At 40.9% G+C, this 12,695-nt stretch overlaps 1 protein-coding gene across 1 annotated transcript in view; it reads right to left on the bottom strand.

The window, feature by feature from the left end:
- The window catches only part of afdna (afadin, adherens junction formation factor a), a 180,922-nt gene that overhangs the window by 87,272 nt on the left and 80,955 nt on the right, over positions 1–12,695 (bottom strand). The window contains 4 exon segments of the mRNA XM_034162102.1: positions 1,175–1,332; positions 1,429–1,586; positions 1,856–1,968; positions 3,525–3,720. Coding sequence (XP_034017993.1) covers positions 1,175–1,332; positions 1,429–1,586; positions 1,856–1,968; positions 3,525–3,720 — 625 coding nt within the window.

Here is a 12,695-nt window from a genome sequence, read left to right as displayed (position 1 = left end):
CACTAGGAAACTGGACCATGTCACACCGGTCCTTAAATCATTACACTGGCTTCCTGTGACTCAAAGGATAGATGTGATAAAATCTTTCTGCTGGTCTATAAAGCTTTGATTGGTTATGGAACCAAAATACATGCTAGATTTATTTGTTCTCTAACAAAGCATCCAGATCCCTCCAGTCATCCAGGACAGGTCTATTGTGTGTTCCCAGAACTAGAACCAAACAAAGTGAAGCAGCATTTAGTTATTATGCTCCTCACCTGGGGAACAAACTTCCTGAATACCTGAGGTCTGCTCAAACTGTCAGTACATTTAAATCAGAGCTGAAAACAGTAGCTTTTTGATAAATTACTTTTCATAATTTTTTTCACTGTTTGACTGCACGTTTATAGTTTTATTTCAATATTTGATTTTTCTATTTAAATTGCCTTTTGTCTGTTTAAATGCTCTTTTACTGTCATTTTAATTATGTTTTTTTGTTTGTTTGTTTTTGTAAAGCACTTTGAATTGCCTGTGTGCTATACAAATAAATTTACCTTGTCTATGAGTAACTTCCAAGAAATGTGTGCCAAAAATCACATAACTTATCTACAATTTATGTCTCGCGTATGCAGGATGTATCAGCCATACGCTAGCATGCGTTGAAAATGTTGTGCATGCCCAAATTTTTTCGATGTACTCGCCGTATATCAGCATGCTTCAAAGTGTTCTTAACTTAAACAAACTTACCCATAACTTATTAGACGTACGCCAGCGTTTTTAATACGGTCAGCATACGCTGGCTAAACTGTCAAAGTGTAACAAGGGTACAAGCAGTTGAAGATGAGTGAGTAAGTGACTGACCTCCTCTCCCTTGTAATTTTGTTTAGAAAAATCTTACTGCACACCTTCAGGTAATTTTACATGTTGCCTGAAAAAAATGGCAATCCAACTCTGGGTGGTTTGTAAGTGTTTTTCACCAGACAGACTAACACATAACAGACACACAGATTTGGGCCTGAGAGAATTATGGTGTACATTAACTGCACCAATGAACTTCACTCAGGTTCCAACTGCACAGCTAACCAGCTCCAAATTCCAGCTGGAGGTAAAGAATGTGTTCCTGTGCTGCAATTAAAAACATTATTCTGAAATGTCTGGACATCGTCTTAAATGCTTGAAAACTAATAAAAAGTACCCGATTCTGGCCTTCCATCACTGCTCATAAACTCCTGCATGCGCTTCTCCAGTTTCTGCTGGCGTCGTCTCTTCATCACCACCTCAGGGTTGGAGATCGTCCTGGTGAAGCTCGTCTCTGGCATGTCTTTGTAAACCTCTGCTGCCAAACGGTTTTCTCTGAACCAAAAACAGAGTGACAGGAACCGCGCTGTGAGAAGACAGGGAAAAAAAAAACGACAAGATTTCTCAAAACAGAGAGTGAGAAGGTTTTACCCATCCTCCCGACTGAGTGTCTGCTCATCTCCATCAGGGATCCGGGCAAACTCTTTTTCCCTCTTCTTTTCTTTTTTCTTCTCCTTCTTGGAGAGAGTCCTCTTGAAGTTCTGGATCACTCCATCCTTCTCCTTTTCTGGCCCATTACTCTGACTTTTCTGTTGGTGTAAAAGAGTAAATAAACCCAGACCATGAGTTACCTGAAGATCAGCGGGTTATTTAGCATTAAGTTAGGCCAATATTCCTCCAGGAACCAGAGCTAAAAATTAGATTTTTGTTTATGAAGGTACTGAAAACAAAAAGACAAATGTCACCAAACATCACCAAGGATCCGGACATGTTAGGTTGTGGATTTCTGTCTTTTATCAAAGCTGACGATGAGCAGCCTGATTAACAGTCAAACGGGTTACCGGACAGGTGAGCTGACCTTGGGCAGGATGTCGTTCTCGTTCTTCAGAACGAAGCGTCCTTCTCTGTCATCTTTGTTCCAGTTCAGCTGAACAACAAGAGGCTTCTCATCCAGGTCCAGTTGTCGCTCTTCTAACACACACACACACACATCGCACACACACAAGTTCATCTGAATGCCAAAGTCACCTTCACCATCATTAGCATGTAATTGCAGGTTCTTTCCCAAACTATTACGTGTGACTAAGGTTTCTGAAAATAGATAATACTGTCACAGCCCAACATAGAGAAAACACCAACTCTGGTTGACCATAACCAGAGTTGGTTCGGTCAAACAGAGTGAGCTCTAAATTCAGAAAATACACTACATTCATACGTTATTCACAGCGCTTCACTTTTTCCACATTTTGTTATGTTACAGCTTTATTCGAAAATGGAGTAAATTCATTTTTTCCCCCTCAAAATTCTACTCACAACACCCCATAACGACAAAATGAAAAATTTGGGGGGGTTTTTTGGTGCTGTGTTTTTTGACATTTTGCAAATTTATTAAAAATGAAAAACTAAGAAATCACGTGTCCATAAGTATTCACACCCTTTGCTCAATACTTTGTTGATGCACTTTTGGCAGCAATTACAGCCTCATGTCTTCTTAAATATGATGCCACAAGCTTGGTGCACCTATCTTTGGGCAGTTTGGTCCATTCCTCTTTGCAGCACCTCTCAAGCTCCATCACGTTGGATGAGGAGCGTCGGTGCACAGCCATTTTCAGATCTCTCCAGAGATGTCCAGTTGAATTCCGGTCTGGGCTCTGGCTGGACCATTCTAGGACTCAAGGCTGTGTGCTTAGGGACACTATCCTGCTGAAAGATGAACCGATGTGTGCAGAGATGGTTGTCCTTCTGGAAGGTTCTCCTCTCTCCACAGAGGAATGCTGGAGCTCTGACAGAGTGACTGTTGGGTTCTTGGTCACCTCCCTGACTAAGGTCCTTCTCCCCCAATTGCTCAGTTTAGACGGCGGCCAGCTCTAGGAAGAGTCCTGGTTGACCTGAACTTCTTCCATTTGTGGATGATGGAGGCCACTGTGCTCATTGGCACCTTCAAAGCAGTAGAAATGTTTCTCTTCCCTTCCCCTCCCCAGATTTGTGCCCCAAGACAATCCTGTCTCAGAGGTCTACAGACAATTTCTTTGACTTCATGCTTGGTTTGTCCTCTGACATGTTCTGTCAACTGTGGGACCTTATATGTAGACAGGTGTGTGTCTTTCCAAATCACGTCCAATTAATTTAACCGAGGTGGACTCCAATTAAGCTGCAGAAACATCTCAAGGATGAACAGTGGAAACAGGAGGCACCTGAGCTCAATTTTGAGCTTCATGGCAAAGAAACCTTATGTACATAATGATTTCTTAGTTTGTTTTTTATAATAAATTTGCAAAAATTCACATTGTCATTATGTGGCATTGTGAGTAGAATTTTGAATTAAAAAAATTAATTTCATCCATTTTGGCTGTAACATAAAATGTAAAGCGCTGTGTATACTTTCCAGATGCACTGCACTCGTACATTTGTGGCAATTTTTCCTATGTTTCAATTCTACTGATGCCTCTTTAAAACACTCAACATCTACGTCTGATGTCATAACATCACACCGTTTTGGCCTGACAGTCATACACAGTAGAACTTACCGCCACTGACGTGGACCTCGTACAGGGAGTATCTCGGTGAGGACAACATCCTCATGTCCGGTCTGAATTTCTCTGCCAGTGTCTCAATGACATCCTGCGTGGTTGCTGTGCTGGACACTCTGATGCACTTTGTGGCGAAGTTACCGGCAACCCGGTCCTGGAAGTAGAACCTCATCACCCCATGGAACTCTAAGTCCTGGAAGACAGAGAAACAAACACTAACGTGAAGCTGAAGAGGTTAAAAGCAAGAACGTTATACCTTCAGTACATCACTTACAAGAAACAGACGTCAACTTTATGGCTGTGAATATTTTAACGGCACTAGAGAAGCTCATTCGATTCATCTCAGCTGACAGATATTGAAAGGACGACCTCGTAGCTTCTAACATCCTCGGTGAAGGACTGAGCAGTAAGACGAACGCTCAGCAGCCTCGCCAGTCACGGGAGAAGAAACACGCCGCTGGATCAGAGCCAGAAAGCAGAATGTGTCAGCAGGAAAAGAAGCCTGCTCGTCGTTCACTGACCTTTTAGCATGCACATCAACCCACACGCACAAACGTGGCACTACTGCTCAAGACGGCGCAGCACGTGATGTGTATAATGGCTCCAGATGGCACAGCGCGGGTCTGTGTCAGTCACCATTTTACCTTGAGGCTCGGCACCAAGTGGACAAAGCTCGCCGTGGGAATCTTTTCTCACATCACATTATCACGTCCACTCAAGGGTAAAAATAAATAAATAAATAAATAAATAAAAAAGTTGCAACAAGTGCGTTCCCACTGAAGGGCATGACCCCCCCTACTCATACAGCTACTGCACATCACAGAGAAAAGGCTGTTATCGTTACACACACACACACACACACACACACACACACACACACACACACACACACACACACACACACACACACACACACACACACACACACACACACACACACACAAAACCAGAGTTGCCTTGAGATAACATCCATCACGTGCACCTTCTTGGCTCTTTCAGTAAGCAGAAAGTGAAATGCAGAATATATACTCCAGGTCTGACAGCACTAAGTTGCATTAACTATGTTTCTTCTTGTAATTCCACATCAGTTTGGTCAGCTAGATTTTCTTAATGCATGTTTTAAAACTGATAAAGGGCATTTAGTGCACTAAAACTGACCTGTGGTCATTTGTTTGGGGAGGTGGCAGCATGGAGGGCTGTTCAATGGCCCATCAGACAAGCAACTCAGTAAGTGCCCTTGATTGAGGCCCTATGTAAAATGATCCACAGAAATGATCTCAGGTAATATTAATATTTTGTGAAAACAAGCATCAGTGTAAAAGGAGTTTTCCACTGTTTATGTCTGGCATGGGAGCATGTAACAAGACACGTTTGTTGTTTGTTTTTACACACGTGGACAAAACTGTTGGGAGCCCTATATTTTATGTACACCTTTTAAAATAGGGTCAGAAATAAATGCAGACAAAGCAATTTTGTTTTATCAAAAATATTTTTTTAAAAATGTCCAAAGTTATTTGGCAACAAGAACAAGACAAAATGCTTTCGTAACATGACACCAAAAAACCTGCACACAATTATTTACAGTAAAATCACTTTTACAGACAGTTTTCTTTAGACAAGTCAGGGGATGGATACATGAACATTTCCAAGTCACTGAATGTGTCTTGGACTTACACCAATTATGAAGAAATACAAACAGTATGGCACTCTATGGTAAATCTGCATGGAGGATGCAGTTCTCAAAAACTGAGTGACTGTGCAAGACAGAGAAGAGTGAGGAAAGCCACCAAGATACCCAGACAACCCAGAAGACATTATAGGCTTCTATGGCTGTGACTGGAGAAATTGTGCACTGTGCACATTTTGCATCAACACTTTTAGCTTCATAGCAGAGTAGAGCGGAGAAGGATATTCTTTCACCAAAACAGATCAAATCCCGGCTTGCATCTCAGATGTACCTTCTGGCAATTTGTAGCTGAACTTTTAGGTCTTCTTTTTGTCTACATATAAGGTCCCACAGATGACAGAACATAGAGCACAAACCAGCGTCTTAAGGTCTTCATCAGGAAGCTGGATAACTGATGAGCTTCTCAAGGAGATGAGTATGGAAAGCCATATCTGCACCTCCAAGATCATGAAGCTACACTGTTCCACGATGAACTTCATGTTGAAATATGCCCATGACCGTGTCCTAAACGTGTCCTAATTACTGTCGTACTGCCAACTGTGGTTGGTGGGTTCAAACCCTTAAGTGGCTTGTCCAAGGATGCAGACAGGCAGCACAAGCAGGAATCAAACTTAGGTTTACATACTGGCAGCCCAACCTCTTATCCATTTATCCACTGTGCTTGATGCATTTGAAGCTAATTTAAATTTGTACTTTATAAGGAGAATTTAGCCCAATAAAATCGAGGAGGCTTTGTGCACATCTGCCTGAAGTCACACAGTGAGTGGAGTCATTTGAGGTAAAGGCTTAAAAGATTTCAACGAGTGTTTTCTGAGCTCCGTGTCACATTCCTGCATTCTCACACTCTTAACAGAACAGTGTGACATGAAGTCTGATTCGTTAAACGTGCAGAGAAGGAAAACAGAAAACATCCCCTCCATTTCTGTTACACCCATTACTCATCTCTGTCGAGCATGTGCAATCGAGACAAGCAGAGTGGAAACACAGCGAGGGATCCACAGGCATGGGTGGAGCTGGAGTGTGTGCGTTTGTGTGCGTGCACTGTGATTTACTGCTGGAATGTGGGTCATCAAAGGTCTTCTTTGTCAAGCTTGCGTAACCGTTACTGTGGAAACAGGTCCACCTACATTCAAATAAAGTGCATCTTATTATCTTATCAAAAATTAATACTGTTCCCAGTACAATCAACCACAGCTTCAGGACCAGCAAATTAACAAAAACCTCCATGGCTTTGGACCAGACCAACATCCATGCATCCAGGTGATCCACAGCTCAAATTTCACACCTCCAACGATGGTCCAGTTCTACTGCCCAAACATTCCAAAGATGCTGACCATCTGATAATCTGCACGTTTAATCAGTTGACCATCATCTCACATAGGTGAGGAGATGGTGTGGAGGTTCAGACAAGAAAATCATGGAAGTCCTTAATCCCCCAATACACCAATGTTGTTTGGCGCATGCTCGTTCAGCATTCCAGAAGATGCTCGCTTTGAGAGTCTTGGGGTGTAAAGTGTTAAAGTGAGCAGTCGAACATGTATGTGTAGGCAACATCAATATGACTGAAATTATGGATAATAAAGATGTGACAATTAGAACAACAAGGCAATATTTAGTGGAGAAACCAGGTAAAATGTTTGATTGACTACTGGTTCATGGATGTAAGACCACAAAAGTGTACAAGTTCTTATGTGTGCCAACAGAACAGTTCCTTGTCTAAATCATATTCATCTCAATAACAGATAGATAATAGATAATAGATGTATTGATTGTTTGGCCCTATTTTCTGGACTACAGCTCAATACTGCACAACCACATCTCAAACCACAACCACACCAAATTTCTTTGATAAAAGAGAAAATTATGATACTTTACAGCATCTCATAAGGATCACAGAGAAAATGAACAAGAACAAATAAAACTAAAAAAAACAAAAAAAAAACAGGAACACTTTCAGTTTTGTCAACATGCACAGGAGCAGCTAAATGTTTGTCCTACAGCGTCATGTGTGGAGTAAAGCCAACATTTAATCTCACCCGTCACTGAATCATGAATAAATACCGTATTTTCCGGACTATAAGTCGCACCGGAGTATAAGTCGCACCAGCCACTTTATCCATTATAAAGAAAAATAAACCATAAATAAGTCGCACCGGAGTATAAGTCCCATGGACATACAGGTATGTTAACATGAAAAGTTCAGATGATAATATTGTGACGGCTACCGTTTTCGGATGCATATTTAACCAGTCTTAACTTGTAATCTGCAGAGTATGATTTTCTTTTTGGTGGCATTTTTTCGGGCCTTCTCCATTGTCTTGTAAGTTATCAGTAACGTTGAAATTTTAATTTTTCTATGGTAGTCAGAAGTCGCAGGAACAGTCACACAAGCCTCGAGTGCCCTCTCGTGAGCTGCATTTTACCTGTTTGTATTTTGCGGACCACATTGCGAGCCGAACCATGCAGCGCCTACCTGCGCAGCTCATGACCACCCAGCGGTGTCGATCCAGCTCCTTCCAAGTGCAGACGCTAATCCTCCACCGTCGCTCAGTGCTCCCATGCAGCTCTCGGCGTCAACTCTGCTCACACTGATATCCAAGGGTTGAAGCTGTTTTGTTAGCTGTCCCGGAATAAACACCATGTTCGTCTGCTTCAAACGCTTTTCACAATCATCAACGCCAGCTCCTTCCAAGTGCACACGCTAATCCTCCACCGTCGCTCATCCAGTGCTCCCACGCAGCTCTCAGCGTCAACTTAAACACTCTGCTCACACTGATATCCAAGGGTTGAAGCTGTTTTGTTCGCCATGCTGGAATAACAGCAAGCACCGTATTCGTCAGCTTCTCACGCTGTGGGTGAGGTGAGGAATACGCGTCCAACGTTCTGTTCTCTGATTGGTTATCACGACCAGCATAACCTATAGGACGGCCACCATACTACAGTGCCCATGATGCATTGCATTTCCTTTTCTGGTGGCCATTTTAAAACATAGATTGACTCTGTCACGTAAAATTGTTTTGTTACAATAAATTAATTGAGATCCTACCGGTATATTTTTCATTTATAAGTCGCACCGGAGTATAGGTCGCACCCCAGGCCAAAACATGTAAAAAAGTGCGACTTATAGTCCGGAAAATACGGTAATCAACAGCACTGGAGGGGGAAAAAAAAAACAAAACAAAAAAAAACAGCTTTGTTGTCACAGATCTTAATGAAAAATACTTTAAAGAAACAGAATGTGCAGAACCTCAGATGTTTTTATGCATGTACACTGGACATCTACAGCATGAGACAAACTTATGATTATATACACTAACTTTACAGAACTGAAGTACCAGTACACTGCAAGAGTCAGGAGACCTGAATTTACTTAAGCTACAATGAATCCATTATGGTTACAACCATACTTGCTTAAACTATTTTTTAAAAGGTAATAACATGCAACCATGCTTACTGTATATTTCAGAAATACATATTTTTCCTCCCTTTCTTTTTTAAAAGTTCAGAAGTTCCTGCAACCTGTACTCAGGTATGACATATACAAAAAAAAAGACATGTTATCAATACATAAAAAATCTTTCCTGACTCATATACACACACACACACACATATATATATATATATATATATATATATATATATATATATATATATATATACACACACACACACACACACACACACAAAAACAAATTCAAGAAAATATTTTGGCTAAATATCAAAATATTTTAGCTAAATATCAATAAAATATTTTAATTGTCACATTGCTTAGTGTATTATAAAAAGCTGTGCAGCCAAAGCACACATAAAACTCATACAGCAACGAACAAAAACCATTTGCCTTGCCATACCCCTCTCCCACTTTGGCAACCACTGGGCTAATTAATGAGTCCTTGTGAAACCCTTTGTGAGCATCATGATAATCACATGAACCGATCACAAAAAAACAAAGCCATTTATGTTTCACAACAACATGGTGTCATTGCCTGTGTTACATTATATACACTGATATTCCTCTGTGCTTTTCAACCTTCATAGTTGTTTTATTTTGGGGGGGGGGGGGGGGGGGGGGGGGATTTTTCAGATATTTTTATAAAGTAGTAAAATCCATTGGATTTGTGTTCTTTATTTCCCTGGTCTAGTTTAACATATTGTGTACATGGAAATTCTTCAGCTTAGCCTCATGTGTCGATTAAAACGGGGAGTAATAGTTTTGGGTGGGCCCCAGAAGATTTCTGGATTTCAAAGTGGGGTCTACTTTGGAAATGGCTGCTGTAAAAAAATCTCCCTGGTGGCTCCAATAAATATTTTCTGCTATACTGCTGGAAATATGGCACAGAGTCTGTCAGAGAAATGTTAAAGTCAAGCAACGAGGACCTGTCCTAAAAATACAGCGTTTTTTCACAGTTACATGGTGTGTCAGCCGGATTTTACCGTGACACGCATTTACATCGGATTACAATGTAACCGTCTTAAGTTATCAGAATTAACTTGAATGCATACGTTTTGGATACATTTGTGCAGATGTGTAAACATTCATGGACGACAGATTTCTCCTTCCTGCAATTCAGGGAATACATGGAGAAGAGAACAGAGCTGTTCACACAGACATGTCTGCAACAGAGCAACTGAATGTGCTGTGCACAGCTTCATAGTGGAATAAAACTGCACTCAATTCAACTCATTATTTAAATTAAAAACAAAAACAAAAAACAATATGCAAGTGTCAGTGTTAACACTGTGGTGGCTGTGTGGTATATAAGCGCTTTTAAATTCCTTTCAGTTTGACCAGTTGGACACTTGTAGCATTAGACTGGACCCTAATTCAAATGGTGAACATCATGCAGATGTTGAACCTTTGCCTAAGCATGTGCAAGTCTCCCATCACAACACGCACATTAGGTTCTTTCCCTTATCCAACCACAGGTGCATTATGGAGAGCAATTAGTATAAAACTTGTGCCAAATTAAGATGATGATAAACATTTCCCAATATGATACAGATACAAGGGGTCACATATCACAACGTTTAGACAAGGATCTGTTCTGCTGGCACACAGTGCAGAGAGCCTCGTCATTCTCCCTGAAGAACATGTCCTGAACAGAGCGCCACCTTCAGGTGCCTCTTCTCCCCACAGTCAGAGCCTTGCTGCTTGGTGGCCAGTGTGGTAATAGCTGATAGCATGTTAGCCACCTGCAGGAGGTGGGAGTTCACAGTGCTCTCCTCCTATGGGGCGCAAACTAAACGCACCGACGGCTTCTCGTCCTCCTCTGGGAGGTGCCCACTCATGTTTAGTGTCACAATTCATGTAGAAGACAGAAGAAGTCCCCATTTTGCTGAAAGCAGCCTCACAGTCACAAATAACAGCTGCTAACAGGTGCACACAATTTGGGAAAGGGGAGGGGCATATAAACCGTAATGTAATTTGACGAGATAAAAAAGAAGAGTTAAGATAAATCCTGCTATAATATTTTTTTGTTATGTTTAGACTTATAAATAAATAAAAACTTAATCTTGTTTTCTACTGAATAGTTTGTGGTAACTGCATAAAGATACAGTACTGCCACCTACCTTACCAACTGCAAACTGCAAGTGTTTGCTTAAAATTACACTGGACTGTAACAACTACTACCACCACCAAATACTGTTACATTATACAATGCAACTGTTACATTATGTTACATTACAACAGGAAAGGACAATAAACAAACAATAACATTTAGAGTATCCCCAAATATGTGAGCAGATTATAGCAAATATATCAATATCACATAACTGGACATCAATGATGGTCATAGTGTCGACCCCATGCAAACAGGAGCAACCAAAAGAAGGACAGCATTAAAAAAAAAAAAAAAAAAAATTAAGGTACTTTTTTGGGTTTTCCTTTATATATATATATATATAAACACCCACAGATACATTATGACCTGTTGGACAGGACTGACTGGTAAACATGGTTAATCCTGACAAGGGCGATGACAGTGTTGTCATTCTTGTGACACTCACCAACAATACAATGCATTCAATGTCGTATTTTACAAAGCATAAAAATACAGGATGTGGTTCAGATTCCTGGCATAACACAATGTAATATAACAAAAGTTTATAGATAGGATTTAAAGAAAAAGAAAAACATCTGCCTTAGTTTTGACAGTCTGACTAAGTGTTTTTTTCTTTTCTGTGAGCAAACACGCTTCTAATTAGCACCTTTTCAGTGTAAATTTGCTCTTACTCAATAAAATAGCATTAGCACTGTCATTAAATCCAACAGAAAACTATTGACAGCTGATGACATTAAACACGTGTAAACGTTCATAGATCCATCTTAAAAGTTTACACGTGTATATTTTAAAATAAAGGCAAGAGGACATTAAATTAATATCACATGCATTACTTGCGTTCAACATCCTACAAAATATCAGTAACCCTAGTATTAAAGATTACTGTATTTTCTGTAGTACAAGTCGTATCCGTTGTAAATGAAGAGGAAAAACCCATATATAAGTGGCACCTTTTCTCTGTATTATCAGATCAGATCAGCACAACTCAACAAAGCTCGCTTAAAATTATACCAGCTTTGAACAAGTTTGACAATTTCTGGAGCCCAGACAGATTTCCAGCCACCTCACATTTGGCTCTGTGCAAGTTCGACATGTCGGCATCCAATTTTCACAACAAGCACAGAAAGAACCAATCCCAGATGTCAACAGTTCAGGATGGAGAGTGTGATGCACGCAGAGCATGGGTGGGGGAAAGCTGGCTCAGAGTCCACTGAGTTCTTGGGGGGGAAGAAGGAAAGAAAGCTGCTCAAACTTTCATTTCATTAGCACTTGAAAACACACAAATCTGCCAAACGCGGTAGCGGATACCCACAGATTTATATCAGCACATCAAAAACAGTTTTCTTCCCCTCGCTGATTAAAAGCAAAGCATCATGTACTGTGGCCATTATCAGCAAGGTGACACTCACAGCCAGGCTGCTGCCAGTATCATCGTTTAGCGGTGTAAGAACCTCTACGCGGCACGTGATGTTAAAAAGCATGTTCACAGGACAGTCTTTTTGAAGTACACTGGCGCCTTCATTCCATCTCACTCAAATCACTAAGCTCAGGAATGCAAGTGGTTAATCCATTTACAAAGTCATTTTGAAAACCAGCGGCTCATCCATAAAAGCGCATCTGAAATGTGCCAGACAGAGGAAGTTAAGCACGCTGCCTTAAGAGATAACTGAGGTTTTCAAATCCAGCCGCCAGGGTTTGGGCTGATCACGTTAGGGTCAAAGGTCTACAAGGGCAGAGGACAAAGATCATGTTTGCGTTCTTATGAGAAAGTGAGTCAGCTTCACTCACTGGCGGTGAATAACACCTGGGGCCCGTCTTTCACAACTGTGCGCGAGTGTGTGCGCGCTTTATGGAGGTGGCTGTAGTGTATTAAACATTACAGACTGCAGTTTGTTGTTGGTTAAGCCATACATTCCC

Source organism: Thalassophryne amazonica, chromosome 21, assembly GCF_902500255.1.
Source record: "Thalassophryne amazonica chromosome 21, fThaAma1.1, whole genome shotgun sequence".
Lineage (NCBI taxonomy): Eukaryota > Metazoa > Chordata > Actinopteri > Batrachoidiformes > Batrachoididae > Thalassophryne > Thalassophryne amazonica.
The sequence above is the reverse complement of the archived record's forward strand: the minus strand, read 5'-3'. Positions and strand labels throughout refer to the sequence as shown.